The sequence below is a fragment of the Gorilla gorilla genome, chromosome 9 (assembly GCF_029281585.2).
Source record: "Gorilla gorilla gorilla isolate KB3781 chromosome 9, NHGRI_mGorGor1-v2.1_pri, whole genome shotgun sequence".
NCBI lineage: Eukaryota > Metazoa > Chordata > Mammalia > Primates > Hominidae > Gorilla > Gorilla gorilla.
In genome coordinates, this window is record NC_073233.2 from 82,832,586 (window position 1) to 82,850,000 (window position 17,415).

Genomic DNA, 17,415 nt, shown 5'->3' on the forward strand with positions numbered 1-17,415 from the left:
TGAGAGATTTAGCCTTAAAATGAGGGACTTAACTCTAAATTCCCTTCCAGTTCTCTCATTGTAGGGCCCTGGGCTGGTTTGATGAGAATTGTTAAGCATGGTGTCTTTAATATAGTAAGCAGAATTTTTGAATTTAATTGAAAACAGCTTTCAGACTTCCCTGTGCATAACACATGGTAGGTGCTTAAGAAATGAAAACATGATTATGTTGAGCGGTTAAGATCCAGGTCTTTTTACTTGTCTTTTTGAGTGTCATTGGTTTTGAAAGACATGGTTGTCACACTCTTCTCTTGTGAGAGGGGTCACACTCCATTGCCCAGAATGGATCTTAGCTCACTGCGGCCTTGAACTCTTAAGCTTAGGTGATCTTCCCACCCCAGCCTCCTGAGTAGCTGGGACTGCAAATGTGCACCACTATGCCTGCTAATTTTTTTGCTTTTAACTTTTCTGTAGAGTCAGGGTCTTACTGTGTTGCCCTGGCTGGTCTCAAATTCCTGGGCCTCAAGTGATCCTTCCACCTTGGCTCCCCAAAGTGCTGGGATTACAGGCATAAGTCACCATGCACCTGGCCTCACACTCAAACCTTAAGATACAGAAACATATTCTGGAGGTTGGGATGGTAAATTGCTTCAAGACATGTGAGAGTATGGGGAATTGATGGTCATTTGTGTACACAAATCCTTCCCTCTTGCTAGGTAAGCACCTGATAGCCTGTCCTTACCTGCCCCGCTAACTGCTCTTGCTCTTCCTTGCACTTGGATCATCATCAGCAAACATTAAGTATGGGCATTCTGCTAAGGCAGTATGGAATACTATTATTATGGAATAGTGTATATGGCACCATTGTGTTATTGAAAGAACCCGGATGTGGGGATCATAAGATTTCAGCTTTGAAGTATTTCTGCTACTTGCTAACAGTACGAAGATTGGCAAGTCAATTAACCTTTCTTCATTTGGAATTTTGGAATCTCTGGCACCTATATCACACGGTTTTGGGAAGAACCAAGTAAGACAGTACACATTAATGATCTCCATTACCTGTAGTGTCCAGATGTGTGATGGTGGAGGAGTAAATCAAGAATCCTACTGTCAGAGAGCACTCAGAATAGCCAAATATAGGAGATGGGGTAATAGAATCTATTTAAGGAAGTATATGGTATATTCGCTCAAGTGTGTACTTGTTACAGAAGTTCAAATGAGAGAGATAGAGTGAACCCTGCGAGCTTATTGATAAGAGTAAGAGCCTCGGCCGGGCGCAGTGGCTCACACCTGTAAACCCAGCACTTTGAGAGGCCAAGGCAGGCGGATCACCTGAGGTCGGAAGTTCAAGACCAGCCAGACCAAGATGGAGAAACCCCATCTCTACTAAAAATACAAAATTAGCGAAGCGTGGTGGTGCATGCCTGTAATCCCACCTACTCGGGAGGCTGAGGCAGGAGAATCGCTTGAACCCGGGAGGTGGAGGTTGCAGTGAGCCGAGATCACACCATTGCAGTCCAGCCTGGGCAACAAGAGGGAAACTCTGTCTCAAAAAAAAAAAAAAAAAGAGTAAGAGCCTCAAGGAAAGGCCTCATTCCTGAGAGTGGAACTGGCACCTTATTTGGGGGGAGAAAAGAAAGACATGCCAGGTAAAAAAGTCTCCTTGAGTAAAGTTACACAGATGTGATGGTGTTTTATGTTTCTCAGGTATTGAGTTGACTAGAAGGCTCTGTAAAGGAACTGTAGTGACAAGTAGATAGCATCTGATTAGGGAGGCCGTGGATTGCTTGAAGTAGAAGAAAGCTGTTGAAGGGTTTTGAGACTGTGTAAAGTGGTTTTTAGGAAAACTATTCAGATGGTTTGGAGAGACAGAAATTAGAAGACTTCTTAATAAGGCCGTATACACAGTAGTGTATAATATATAATAAAAAGAGACAAATTTGACTTCTAGTGCCGCATGTTATTAGGTTGGTGCAAAAGTAATTGCTGTTTTTGCCATTGAAAGTAATGGCAAAAACCACGATAACTTTTGCACCTACCTAATAAAAGCCACATGACCTTGGATAAGTTGTGTGATATTACTGAATTTAAATTTCCTTATGTAAATATTGTGGACATTCATACATATTATAGGCTTGTTGTAAGGATCAAATTGTGTAGTGCTGGTAAATGTTCTTTGGGTTTTTTAGTTTGGTTTCCTCTGCCCTTTTTATTTTATTTTATTTTTATTTTTTGGTAGAGACAAGGTCTCACTGTGTTGCCCAGACTAATCGTGAACTCCTGGCCTCAAGTGATCTGCCCACCTCAGCCTCCCAAAGTACTGGAATTACAGGCATGAGCCACCGCACCCAGCTCTGTTCCCTGTCCTTTGGAATCTACTAGAAGTAAATGTTCTTTGTAAAGGGCTGTCTGTGGTAAAAATAGAATGACAAGGTGATGAGAACCCCAACATGAGTAGCAGAAATAGATAAAAGGTCTCACAAAAGACTGCTTGGAAGATTTAACCAATAAGTGAGGGACAGAAGAGAATAGTCAAGAGCTGCTTGAGTGCCTTTTCTTGGAAAACTTGGTTTCAGCCTTACATTGAACTGTTCCCTCCCTGAATTCCTCTAGCACTTACACTGCATATGGGAATTAAGCTTTCACTTAATATGACATACTATCTTGTATTATTTCACCAGTTTGTATTTGCCCGTTTTCCTGTGAGTGCTTCTCTATAGTGATCAACACAAGATAAGTACTTTTAGCATTGAATTTCACAGAGAAAAAACTTGAGATCTGCCACCTCAGTCTTCAGAAACAGCTTTAGAGGATGGTGCCTCTAATTGTTTGAAGACTTAGGGTACTGTGGGAGAGAACTTGGGGAAAAAAAATGTTATCCTCAGTGGAGCAGGATCTGAATGAATAGAGAGGCTTTTGCTGTGTGGGAATGAGAAGCTATTACCTTTAATATAATTTTTTTTTTTTTTTTGAGACAGAGTCTCGATTTGTCGCAATCTCCACTCACTGCAACCCCCGCCTCCCAGGTTCAAACAATTCTCCTGCCTCAGTCTCCCGAGTAGCTGGGATTACAGGCATGTGCCTCCATACCCGGCTAATTTTTGTATATTTAGTAGAGACAGGGTTTCACCATGTTGGCTAGGCTGGTCTCAAGCTCCTGACCTCAGGTGATCCAACAGCCTCGGCCTCCCAAAGTGCGAGGTTTACAAGCGTGCGCCACCACACCCAGCCTAATATAATTTATTTAATTTGATGTGTCTTGATTTGGGCGGGGAGGGTTTTTATTTTATTTCTGCAGCTGTAGTTTCACTTGCCATAAAGAAGTGTAATAAAGAGATGCAAATATGCTCCTAGTTTTCCCTAAGCAGATGTGAATTTCTACTCTTATGAAACTGACTTTAAGAACACAGCAATTCTTGTTTCCTGATCTTAAAAATAAGTATGCAAATATAATCTTTCCGCCTCCATCACAGAATAACTTGACTTAGATCATTGCAGTATGTTATTTTGCCCCAAATACATCAAAGCATTTTCTTCTGCCTGGCAGTTATAAAGAAAAGCTGCTTGCTTAATTTGTTTTGGCTATTAAAGTTGATATGTGGTGTTAAACCATGCTTTCCAGAAGCTATTATCTAGACCCTTTTAGCCTTATACCTGGATTTCTGTCTCCTGGCTGTCCTGTCAGCCTGATCTTAAAGCACAGCTTTAATCTGTTTACATCAGACTCCTTTGAGAATTAGTTAAAATTAACAGATTTTTGGACCTTTTTTTAGGCCTGAATATCTGCATTTTTCTTCACATGTCTCTATTACCTCTGCATTTTAACAGTTACCTCCAGGTTGAGAACTACTGGCTTAAATGATTTTTTAAAGTCTCTTCTGGTTCTGACATTTTAAGGTTTTTGTTTTCTTTTTAAAAGCTATTCTGCTTAATAGTGGTTTCTTTAAAATGTTTATAATGAAGAGATCCTGAAACTCATCTGATACTTCAGCCTCATTTTGTAGACAAGGACACAAGCAAAGCAACTTGCCCAAGACCACACAGTGAATTAGTAACACTTACAGAACCTGGCTCCCCCAGTACTTAATCCAGTGCTCTTTCTTTACTCAGCACATTGCTTCCCATACCAGAGTGTGCCTTGTGCTATCTAATGTGCTAGCTAACGTAGTAGTGGGATGAGCATCTGTTGTGAGGTGGAAGACCTAGGCTGTGGCCTTGGCTTTGTCACCTACCAACCATATGTCCTTAGGTATCTCCTCTTTTACTCTACTGGAAGATATCTTAGCTTGTCAGACTTCCAGGTGATATGCTTGTGCCCTGTTACCTAGCTCTGACAAAGAAGATGAACAGTTTTATAACATTACTATAATTGTGTGTGTGTGTGTAATGAAACAAGGTGCTGGCCTTTTAATACTGTTTTGCAAGCTGATCTTTATTAGCGTCTCAAAACTCATTATTTTTTATTTCCTCAAAATAAAAAGTATGTGTGTGTCAAAGGCCACTATCAAGAAAGTGAAAAAAGACAATCTACAGAATGAGAGAAAACATTTTCAAATCATACATCTGATAAGGGTCTAGCATCTAGACTATATAAAGAATTTTACAACTCAGTAATAAAAAAACAGCAACCTAGTTTTTAAAAGGGCAAAAGATGTAAATAGACATTTCTCCATAGAAGACGTACAAATGGCCCATAGCACATGGAAAGATGCGCAACATCATCAGTCATTAGAGAAATGCAAAGTAAAACCACAATGAGAAACCACTTCACGTCCACTAAGATTGCTATAATAAAGGGGGAAAAAAAAGGAAAATAACCTATTTTGGTGAGAATACAGAGAAATCGGAATCTTCATATATTGCTAACAGGGATGTAAAATGTGGTGGCACTCTTGGAAACAGTTTGACAGTTCCTCAGAAAATTCAACGTAAAGTTAACCATATGACCCAACAATTCCACTCCTAGGTGTATACCCAAGAGAACTGAAAATGTGTGTCCACAGGAAAACTTGGCACATAAATGTTCATAACACAGTTATCATAATGGCCTAAAGGTAGAAACAGTCTGTCAACTGATGAATGGATAAATGCAATGTGATATATCTATACAATGGAATATAATTTGACCGTTAGAATAAAGTATTGATACATACTACAATATGGATGAATCCTGAAAATGTGCTAAGTGAAAGAAGCCAATGACAAAAGGCCATATATAGTATGACTGCATTTGTATATCCATAGAGACGGAAAGTAGATTGTTGGCTGCCGGGGGATAGGGGACAGGAATAAGATGTGACTGCTAATGGGTATGGAGTTTCTTTTTGAGGGTATGCATATATTCTAGAATTAGATAGTGGTGATGGTTGCATAACCTTGTGAGTATACTAAAAACCACTGAATTGGCATTATTTTTAAATAGTGAATTTTATAGTGTGTGAACTATATCGCAATTTTAGAAACTTATTTTTGTCTTTCATGGAGTAACCCTTAAAGTTTCAAATTATTATTTTTTTAAACTATATGTCATGTAACACAGTGGTGTCACAGACACTGATTACTTTAATACTATTACTTTAATTACTAATTAAAAGAATATATATATAAATATCTGCCTGCCCAGGTACCTTTTTCAGCTGTTGCTAGCACCATTTCTCTGCTCTGATCTCCATCTTATCAAATTTCAATAGTAGTTTTTTGTATTACTTAGCCTTTCAGTAGCATTTGACTTATTGATCACTTCTTTTTTCTTGAAATACTTTCTTTACTTGGCTTCTAGGACACCACTTGCCCCCAGCTTTCCCCCTACATCAACTAGTCTTTGTTGTCTTCATTGTTCTTTGGTCTTCTTCTTGACCTGTGTAAATATTGCCAGTCCCTGAGCTTATGAGCTTATTACCCCTGGCCCTCTCCTCTGTCTACCCTCATCCCAAGGCGATACCCAATGTCATGACTTAAATAACATGTAGAAGTTGCTGACTTCTACATTTATATTCTCAACCTGGACCTTTCCTATAAGTCCCAGACTTTTCTGTCCAACTGCCTACTTGTCATCTCCACTTAAATGTCTAAAACGTGTATCAGGCATCAATAGCCAGAGCCAATCTCTTGATTTCCGCTTACCCCTCAAAGTGCTTCTCTCCCAGTCTTCTTCATTTCAGGTAGATACCTCCATTCATCTAATTTATTCAAACAAAAACCTGAGAGTTACCCTTGATTATTCTCTTTGCTTTGTACTCCACAGCCATCTCATTGTCGTATTTTCCTGGCTGTACATCCAGAATCTGACCACTCCTACCTAGAGAGCTGTAGTAGCCCTTTCAACTGGTCTTCCAGCTTCTGTGCTTGGCTCCGTTACATTTTGTTCTCCACACAGCAGCCAGACTGATGTTTTAAAACATAGATCACTCACTCTCTTGCTGAAATCTCTCCAGTAACTTCCCATCTCAGTTAGCTAAACTCCAAATCCCTAATTGTGGCCTATTTTATAGCCCCTACATGTTCTTGATCCTGCTTGTTTCTGTCATCCTCATCTGTCGGTTTCTACTTGAGTCATTATACTCTGGAAACCCTGGCTTTTCTGCTGTTCCTCAAACACGTTAAGCTTGGGGGATTTTGGTGTACTGTTTTCACTGGGACACTCCAGATTTTCTCATGGGTTACTCCTTTATTCAACTCTGCTCAGATGTTAACTATTTTCCCTCACTATTTTTTAGTCTTTTTTAAAACTCTATTGCATTTTTCTGTATAATCTTTTTTACAGCCTGGAATTATATGCATATTTGTTTACTTTTTATCTTCCATACAAGAAGAAGCTCTTTGAGTGCAGAATTTGTCTTGTTTATGACTATATCCCTAGTGGCTAGAACAGTGCTTGGCACATAGCAAGCAGCCATTCAATATTAATTTAAAGAAAATAAAGAGTGTAATTGCCAAAAAGGTTGTGTTTAAAAATATTATTTTTTTCTTTTAAAAGAATGTCCAACACTGGAATGAATTGCTATTGAGAGGCTTGGCAGTTTCCTTAAAAAGAAAAAGAAACCCAGAAAAGTCATATAACAGTTAATATTTTTCCAGGCAGTAGGAGATGGATTTCAGATGAAACGGCTGTATGGTCCTCTCCCTGAATTTGCACTCAGCTGCATTTTTCAGAACTGATTGCATGTAATTCTTAAATGGAGCACGTGATCTGCCACCTTTCTAGAATAAGGACTCATCGCACATCTGTATCAATGTAGTACATTCCTAGCCAGTCTTCGTGCCTTAATTCAGGTCTTCCTTGGCAGCATCCCTCTCTCTTCCAACCCTCCCCAGTCAGCTTTGCTGCAGATTGATATCCCTGAGGTAATAGGTAACATTTTATCCAAAATCTTTTTTGCAGATCCTTGAACCTGTAGTGTGCCCTTGCCCCTCTATGTCTACTTCTTACCATTTAGCACTTAGCATAGTTTATAATTCATTGTAAGTATAGGATTTTCCTTAACTAAATTGTAAAGACCATTTTTTTTGTATATCTGATTTCTTGTCTACCCATTGCAAAGGTAAGAAATTCATACTGGATGATTATGCCAACAATTCAGTCAGACTTTAGAAGATGTTAGTTGCTAGTAGTGAAAGGATTGTTGACTACATTTCAGTTTGCTGGTAGAAAAAAATACTTCGTTGTTGGAGCATTACTGATTAATATGCTGAATCAAGTTGTTTTAACTTTAAGCTCTTTTCAGCCTTAGATCTCACACTTACTGGGTTCAGTGGTGGGATGTTTAAGTCATGGATCCAGTGATCTGGCCCTCAAAGAGCTTCAGTCATGTAGGCTTCTCTATTCATGGGCTGGGTTGATGTAGAAGCAGCCCCGTCACTGCTAAATGCAGTTTGTGGTGGAGTAGAGAAGGCAGTGTAAAACCTAAGAAATCAGTTTCTCTGGGGTTGTCACTAATGTGCGTGCTCATAATTTAATTAACACATGGTAATTTCCTAACTTCTAACTCCAGTGATGAATGCAGTCAGTAATAAGCACTGTTAAGCTAGTAATTTTCTTTGCAGTGTATCTTGGCCATTTTTATAAAAAATAGATTGAAATTGAAGATTCAGTGTGTTGCTAAGAGCATAATCTCTTTGAGATACCGTGTTTTTGCTGAATTGGGATCTAAATTAGATGACAGTGCACATTCTTAAGATAGACATCATTTTCTCCCCAAACTGAACATTTTCCTTTCTTGCTAAATATGTGTGTGTTGGGGGGATATGGGCACTATATATTTCCAACTGAAATTGTAATCTCAGCTTCTGAGTTTGCCATCAGTTTTTATTATCTCCTTATTTTAGTTTAGAACTCCACATATACAAATGGGTATTTATCCTTTTTCCTCCTGTATTCTTCTTCTTGGAAAATGACATGATGGCTCCAATAAGTCATCCAAGCCCTAATTCTAGTAGGTGGTCATCTCTGTCTCTTCTCTTTCATGTTCCTTATAACTAGTCTGTTACTAAGTCCTGCCAATTCTACCTCAGAATACTCCCTTTCAGTCCCCCTACTGCTGCTCTGTTGAGCATTGAGGCTCTGCACTTACATCAGGCCCCATCTGCATCTCTATGTCCAGTGTTACTCCCCTCCAGATCATCTGCCAGGTTGCCACTAAAATGACTTAAAAAAAAAAGTAAATTTGATTGTTATTCCCATGCTTAAAATACTCTCCATTGCCTGCTTCAGAATAAAGTTCAAGTTCTTTAGCCTAATAACTAGGAAATGGTTTCTCTCGGATGCCTCATCTCCTACTACTTTCCCCCTTTGCAGCTTCTGTCTACTTTCTAAACTGGGATAAAGGAGATAAAAAGTTTATTTTTCTTAAAGCCATGCTCAGTTCTGTCTAAATCAGAACAGGGTCACCATTGACACCACTCTCACCCCTGGTAATTCTTCATCTCTCCAGTGTGAATTGAGGAATCCTTTGAGTCTTATTATCAAGCCAGGGAACTTTATGAAGCAATCCACTCAGGTCTTTTATATCACTGCATAACTTCTGTTTTCACTGTGATTAAAATAAGAAAATTGAAGGTGTTCATGTTGTCATACTCAAAACAATTTTGTTTTGCTGGACATATCCTAATGACCAAGGATTTTGTCCTTTTGTTTTTTGAGATGGAGTCTTACTCTATTGTCCAGGCTGGAGTGCAGTGGCACAATCACGGCTCACTGCAGCCTACACCTCCTGAGCTCAAGCCATCCTCCTGCCTCTGTCTCCCAAGTAGCTGGGACTTTAGGTGGGCACCACCACACCTGGCTAATTTTTTAAATTAAAATTTTTTGTAGATACAGAGGAGTCTTGCTATGTTGCCCAGGCTGATCTCAGACTCCTGAACTCAAGTGATCCTTCCACCTTGGCCTCCCAAAGTGCTGAAGTTATAAACATGTGCCACTGTGCCTGGCTTATTTTGTCTCTTTTTTTGATCCCACCCTATCCCTTTAAGTGTGGTGAGACGCATGGGAACAGAAGGCTGTATTCCCTCAAATGAGTTAATTTGGAAAATGCCTTCCTGTACTGACTACATATCCTTCAGACCTGAGTTGTGTTTAATATCCTTCCTAAGCACTTATGGAGTTCCTGATGCCATACCTTCAGTGAAGTGTCTTTGTTGAATTTTTTATTTTCAAATGTGCAGTGGAGAAATGTAACTGAAATGATTCTGCATAATGTTCTATTAAAGCTATCAAATGCCTGTTTTCTTTGAACTGGTTAGCCAGCCAGCTCTGGCATCAGGTGTGTTAGTCTGATAAAAGTTGTCTTTATCTTGGCCGGGTGTGGTGGCACTTTGGGAGGCTGAGGTACATGGATCACTTGAGGCCAGGAGTTCGAGTCTAGCCTGGCCAACGTGGTGAAACCCCATCTCTATTAAAAAATACAAAAATTAGCTGACTGTGATGACACTTGTCTGTAATCCCAGCTACTCGGGAGGCTGAGGCATGAGAATTGCTTGAACCCAGGAGGCGGAAGTTACAGTGAGCTGAGATCGCGCCACTGCACTCAGCCTGGGTGACAGAGTAAGACGCTGTCTCAAAAAAAAGTTGTCTTTATCTCTTCAGTGGGTGGTGTAGGGGAGTAATTTCTTTAAAATAGTACTTTTTGAGCTCTGTTTTCAGCCAAATTGCAGTTGGTTTTACATGGGGGGGGGGGGAGGTTCAACATTTTTGATACCCTGTGAGTTTTGTGGTCCTATTCAAGATTAACATCTTTTTTTTTTTTTTAGGTTTTTAAAATGTTATTACTAGAGCTTGTTAGGAATCAAGATACAATGTATAGCTGTCACTTCAGGGATCTCTTTGTTTCCTGTTCTTTTGTGTTTTTGATGGCTAATAATTCCTTTCCTTGCACTTCATGGGAAAGCAGTGTAGAATAATGAGAGAGCATGGGTTTTGAGTCCTGGCTTTACCACTTTCTGCCTTTCACCTTTGGCAGGTTTTTTAAACCCTTAGTGTTATCTGTAAAAGGAGGATTTTAACTGTTCTTACCTTGTAGAGTTATTGTGGAAATTAAGTGAGATAGTGTATATAAAATACTTAGCACATCCGTAGCACATGTTAGGCATTCAGGAAATGGTAGCTATGATTATACCTTCTGTCTGCCCTCCATCCCTTAAAGAAATTCTGTGAATAAGAACCAAGTGAGATCATTTTGACCATGTTTACATTTGCTAAATTTAAACTGGAGAGTAACATTTTAGAGATCTTTTTCTTCCCTTTTTTTCTTTATAAGGATTTAGACATTAAAAAAAAAAAAAAAAGCTATTGAGAGTATATTGTGTTCCAGGCTCTGAGAATACAAAAGTGTATAGTCCCTGTGACCCAGTGAGGGAGACAATACATACAGTCAGGTAACCATGATGCAGTGTATTATATAGTTTTATATCATTAATAGCAACAGCAATAGCTAATTTTTATGAAGTACTTGCTAGGTACCAGGCACTGTGCACTGTGCTATGTTTTATAATTACACTATTTACTTCTCATACCAACCTGTGAAATAGATACTTTCACCATCTTAATTTTACAATTTAGCAAACTAATAAGGCTTTAGAGAGGTTAAATTATTTGCCCAGTGCCTTCCAGTATTAAGTGGAAAAGTGAGGATTAAAATAAAGTAGCCTGACTCCATTCTCCCTTGGATAATAAGGATTCACCTTATTGGGTAAGGAAAAAAAGCATTTGCCTACATACATTTGTATTTAGTCTAAATCCAGTCAGCTTGTTTTTTTTGTTGTTGTTGTTTGTTTGTTTGTTTGTTTTTTGAGATGGAGTCTTCGTCTGTTCACCCAGGCTAGAGTGCAGTGGCACCATCTCGGCTCACTGCAACCTCTGCCTCCTGGATTCAAGTGATCTCTTGCCTCAGCCTCCCATGTAGCTGGGATTACTTAGCCTGGCTAAGTTTTGTACTTTTAGTAGAGACGGGGTTTCACAGTGTTGGCCAGGCTGGTCTCGGACTCCTAACCTCAAACGATCCATCTGCCTCAGCCTCCCAAAGTGCTGGGATTATAGGTGTGAGCCACTGCACCTGGCCAGAACCAATCAGCTTGTGATTTGAAGTACAGTACACCTTTAAGAATAAGGCCACAATCTGCTTTGGGATTGAGTTCAGGGATTAAGGCAAATAAAAATAAGTTTATATCACTGAAGAAGAGACAGTTTTATAATGAGCCGTGTATTTGTAATTTAGCCCTAAAGAATTTTGTTGGCCTGTCATTTACTAGTTGTATGGCACTTAACATCTTTGAACTCTAGTTTTCTAATCTGAAGGACATTGGTTTCTGGATTGAGGGTCTGCTTAGTGCTGCAATAAAAAGATGAGTGGCAATAGCAGTTTTACAGTGGGTGAAAATTGACCTGTGTAAGGGATATCATCTTGAAATTTTAGATACTGGCAACATAAAGAACTTTTTCTAGATTTCCAGAAGGAAAGGTGTTCAACATAAATCACATCATTTATACAAACAGTTGAGGCACAGTGAGCCATTCTTATCACTGAGGGAATGTATTTATATCAGTGTAGGGATCTGTTTTATCAGCCAGCTTGTCAGATACCAGCCAAGGGCCAACCTTGCAAACAAGCCTTGCTAAAGATGGCAGTCTTGGGCCCAGGTTCACTTATTTCTGCACACTGCCCTTCTTTTTAATTTATCCTGTGAGGTCTCACATAAAAGAAACTAATTTTTGCTTTCCTTTTTATTATTACAAAAGGAAAGCAATTTGCAATTAGTGTTGAGGAAGACAAAAATGAGGCAAAAAAAAAAAAAGATAGCTTTTAAAATACCCGAATTAGTAGTAGAGAGAACATGAGGAGCAGCATACATTTTAGTTGATGAGCAGTTTTTGAGCATGATGAGAAGTAATAATCAGAAAAAGAAGCACCTAATAGCAACTCCCCTTTTTCCAGATGGTTCTCTGTACTGTAGTAGAGACATTACTTGCTTCGAAATGGGCTGTGTTGCCGTAAAGTCAAATTATAACCTTTCTTGTGATTTCATGTAATTCACTGGAAATGTTTCTGTTCCACTTACTGAAGATTGCTTCTAGGTACCAGGCAGTGAAGTTAGAGCTGAGGCAATTTCAATACATTGTAATGGCTGCTTCTGCATTTTATTCTCCCAAATTGGTTAAGACATTATCCTCTGACTTTTAAAGGCAAGTTTCTTTTCTGTGATGCAATGCAGGCAGTGAAGTGTGGCTAGGTGTCTGAGAATATGATTTTCCTGTTTTTGAATGACCCATAATTTTTAAATGACTTTATTCTGACTTTATTTCACAAATAATTCAAATGCTATGGTTTTATATCATTAATAGCAACAGCAATAGCTAATTTTTATGAAGTACTTGCTAGGTACCAGGCACTGTGCACTGTGCTATGTTTTATAATTACACTATTTACTTCTCATACCAACCTGTGAAATAGATACTTTCACCATCTTAATTTTACAATTTAGCAAACTAATAAGGCTTTAGAGAGGCTCTACAAGTTGGTTCTTTTGCATGTCTTCAAAGAGGAATTTACTTGACAGTGTAAATGAACTATCTAGCTAGAAAGCCTGCTAATTTCTTTTTGGTTCAGTTTGTATCTTTAAAATTAGATGTCGTGTTTGATTTGTAGGCTGGCAGTCTATGGCAGTCAATAGTGCAGTATGCTGCCATGAGTAATTTTCTCAAAGAAAAATTTTTGCTTTCACAGGGCACCAAGGGGGAAAAAAAACTTGATTGACTTTTAATCACTTTAAGTATGGCTATTTTTAGCTCATGTTATTTCTTCCAACAAACTTCACAGAACAGGTTTTCTCTTTTGTGTAATAATATATAGAATCACAGTTAAAAAAAATCAAGGTTGATGAATTGTGTTTCTGTAGTTGTTTAAAATCTTTACAATTATTTTTATCCCATCTCTTATTTTATTTTTTATTGTTTATTTATTTGTTTATTTATTTATTTTCAGAGACAAGCTCTCACTATATTGCCCAGGCTGGACTCGAACTCCTGGGCTCAAGCTGTTCTGCCACCTCAGCCTCCCAAGTATCTGGGATGGCAGGTACTCACCACTGCCATCTCTTTATTTCTTATAGGCATTATCTTTGTACTTGTGCTCAATCCGAAAGATAAATATGACATTCTCTGTCTTTCAGTAAAATAATCCATTCTAAATCTAGATGAATGTTGGATTGCTTGCTGGTTTGTAATTTTTATGGAATACAATATTTGTTCACTTGATCTAAAAAATTAAGAGTTGGCCATTAATGGTCTACAAAAAACAGGTTTATCAGATTATTTGTAGCACCCTGTTCCTCTTAAGCTATATTTACTTAAATACTTGCATTTGAGAAAATTTTTTACTATGTAATATATTCACATGGTTAAAAAATTTTAAAGGCACACATAGAGTAATCTTACTCCTCCCCGTATTTCTCTACCCTGATAAGATATCTGGATGTACCGTAGTTTGTTTAACCAATCCCCTTGTAAATGAGCACTCGAGTTACCTCCAGCTTTTCACTATTACAGACAATGCTGCGGTGAGTAGCCTTGTATATCATTTCACATGTATTCAGTTATAGAAACATTCCTGGAAGTGGGAAGTTGAATTCAGGGTGCTAAATTGGCATTCGTAGGTGCTGTAACATTTTGAACTTCTACATGAGCAGTGAGTGAGAGAATTATTTGCCTCTGAATAGCAGTGTTTGGGAAACTTTCTAAACCTCTATAGATAAGGGAAATAGAAGTAGAGTTTGTCCACTCAGCTCATGTTGGGACTGAGTCTGGGACTTGGTTTGTAATTTAAAATGTAGTGTTGTTTCCAACAGGCTATCCTGGAATTGCTATCTTAAAGTTAAGACATGCTGGTAAAATAATAAAAGTTGTTAGCTGACAAAGTGATATTAAAGGAGATCCTCCCCATTTTGTTAGTATCTGTAAATTCATGTATCTGTATTTTCTGAATTTTGTGGTCACAGAAGGAAAGAATGAACAAATAGAGTAATTTTCTGTACTCACATTTCGGTAAAATGAAGGTGGGATATGCAAGTTTACACTTACAGTCTGTGCAGCCCATATACGTTTTCTGGTTCTGGGGTTGTTTTTATATTCTCTGCATGGAGACTGGCAACGTCAGCATCACATGAGTACCACCTGACTCTAGTGACCTAGTCTCTTTCAACCTGATTTTTAATTGTTTGGTCTTTTTTGTTTGTTTTTAACTGCTTCTTGCAGGGCTACCCCATAGGAGTGTGCCCAGAATAGCCTGTTTTGTCTTTTAGTTCTGCAACATTAGAAGACAAAGAGTAAATATTATATGTGCATGAGGGATGCTCTTAAAAAGTGGTTCATTTTACTTTCAGTAAGAGGCCAAGTTTCTTGATGTACAACTTTTTTGTTTGTTTTACAGTGGAAGATAGATGATAAGCCTGTAAAAATTGACAAGTGGGATGGATCAGCTGTGAAAAACTCTTTGGATGATTCTGCCAAAAAGGTACTTTCTTGAGGAGGGGTTGGTTAGTATCTATACAGCTGATGGCCATCTCTCCTGGGAAATCTTTTCCTTTTGTAACTTGGAGTGACCTTAGTTTTCAGTGTTAGAAATTGAGTCAGAAAGCAGTTTCTAAAATTTCTCACAGAAAAAGTCAGAGGAAGTGTGTTGAAATATCACCAACATGGCACATGTATACATATGTAACAAACCTGCACGTTGTGCACATGTACCCTAAAACTTAAAGTATAATAATAATAAAATTAAAAAAAAAGAAATATAAATGTTGGCTATCTCAAGAAAGCTGGTAATTTTTTGTTTTTGAGATTAATTAGCCTAGAGCACAGAAGGTTGAGAGAAGATAGGACATTCATTCATGATAAATCATCTCTCCATTTGTAAAAGTAAAACATTTTAGCTGTGGGAAAAGTTGAGGAGTTTAAAGTTTTTTATATGAGGGATTGATGAACTTTTTCTCTTGGTTCTTTATAGAAGGCTTGAGTTTTACTTGTTTGGTGTGGTAAAATCCCAACTGGAGGGAACTACTTGGTAATTCATATGATTCTTTTATCATGGAAATCAAGAATAAAAGCACATACTGGGAAGGAAGTATTCCTATTAGCTTGATTCCTTCTTTTTCTCACCAGGTACTTCTGGAAAAATACAAATATGTGGAGAATTTTGGTCTAATTGATGGTCGCCTCACCATCTGTACAATCTCCTGTTTCTTTGCCATAGTGGCTTTGATTTGGGATTATATGCACCCCTTTCCAGAGTCCAAACCCGTTTTGGCTTTGTGTGTCATATCATATCCTTTATTTATGCTCAGGTTGTTTTCTAGTGACTATTTTTTTAAATCTGCTGATATTTCTCCCTACAAAAAACAAAACGGACTTTCATATTAGGGCTTGCTAATGTTAGAATTTAACATTTTGAGCTGTGATGTTTATATAGTAAATATCTATCAGTTTATATAGTAACTGTCACTGATATTTTATGTTTTGTATGGTTATTTTATCGTAATTAATTTTTGTTATTAATGTAGAGGTTATTGTCCTAATATGAGCACTTAATAGCAAAACACATAGTAATAGTGAACCCAGCTCTTCTCATTTCTAGTCCAGATCTTTTCCCGTTAGACGTGGCTGCTTCAAGCCACTCATTCTAGGATATTAGGAAAGGATCTGATTTTGGAGACTCAGATCTGTATCAAGTTTACTTGAAGCTGAGGAGCTGAACTGGAAAGTACTGAGCATGAGATACAAGTGTGGCTTGTATTACAGTGGAATTAAGAACTTATTCTGGAGCTAGAGAATATGGGTTTGAAATCCAAGGTATCTGTGATCTTGTGCTAATGAAAATTTACTTATTTTTGAGATGATTTGAATACCACTCATTTATAAATATGGGTAGCATTCAGAATTATCATAAAGATTAAATGAGAGATTTTATATTGTATTTGATACATAATCATTTCCTTTCCCCTCTTTTTTATGATAAATGTAAGATCATGGTCGTTGCCTACCCAGCGTGATTTTTTTTTCTCAAGAAGTTGAATATAAAGAACTTAATTATACTTCACTATTAAAATAGGTAATTTTGGTTGGTAGTTTACTTTTTTAAACAATGTTACCACTACCTGAATTTTGTTTTGTTTTCATTTTTTTTGAGACAGGGTCTTACCCTGTCACCCAGGCTGAAGTACAGTGGTGTGATCATGACTCACTGCAGCGTCAGCCTCCTGGCTCGAGCAATTCTCCCACCTCAACCTCCTGAGTAGACGGGCACATGCCACCATGTCTGCCTAATTTTTAAATTTTTTACAGAGACAAGGTCCTACTACGTTGCCTAGGCTGGTCTCAAAACTCCTGGGCCCAAGCAATCCTCCCAAAGTGCTGGGATTACAGGCATAAGCCACTGTGCCCAGCCAACCTGAAATATGTTTTAAAACTTCATGTTGGGGATTTATCTTCAGAGGCAGTTAGCAAACCTCTGATAAAGCAGATCCTAGTCAAAAATTGTATTATCCAGATTGCCCCACATAGCCCCCAGAAGTGGCACCAGGTGATCCTTGACTTCTTTCAGTAATCAGATTAATCATCCCAGTATGAATTTTTCACTATTAAGGCAGTTCAAAAGAATAATATTCCATAGGTTCTAGAGACAGTTCCCAGGGGAATTCCAAAGAGATTTGAAAATGATAGCAACATTATTACAAACATCTGGCCTCCCAAGAGAACTACCTTGATGGTAATTCATTTGTTTGGTTATATTTGTTTAATAAAACAAGGTCTTATTTTTGTCATGTCAGTTTTATTTATAATAGTAGGGACTACCATTATAAATGTCTTCTGTTGCTGGGCATCGTGGCTCACGCCTGTAATCCCAACACTTTGAGAGGCCAAGGCGGGCGAATCGCTTGAGCCCAAGAGTTCAAGGC

The 17,415-nt window shown here is 38.2% G+C and overlaps 1 protein-coding gene across 1 annotated transcript in view; it reads left to right on the forward strand.

Annotated features, from left to right (window-relative positions):
• Positions 1-17,415, forward strand: part of SPCS2 (signal peptidase complex subunit 2) — a 28,611-nt gene that overhangs the window by 1,120 nt on the left and 10,076 nt on the right. The window contains exons 2-3 of the mRNA XM_063693380.1: positions 14,895-14,978; positions 15,623-15,783. Coding sequence (XP_063549450.1) covers positions 14,895-14,978; positions 15,623-15,783 — 245 coding nt within the window. The remainder of the gene's footprint in view (positions 1-14,894; positions 14,979-15,622; positions 15,784-17,415) is intronic.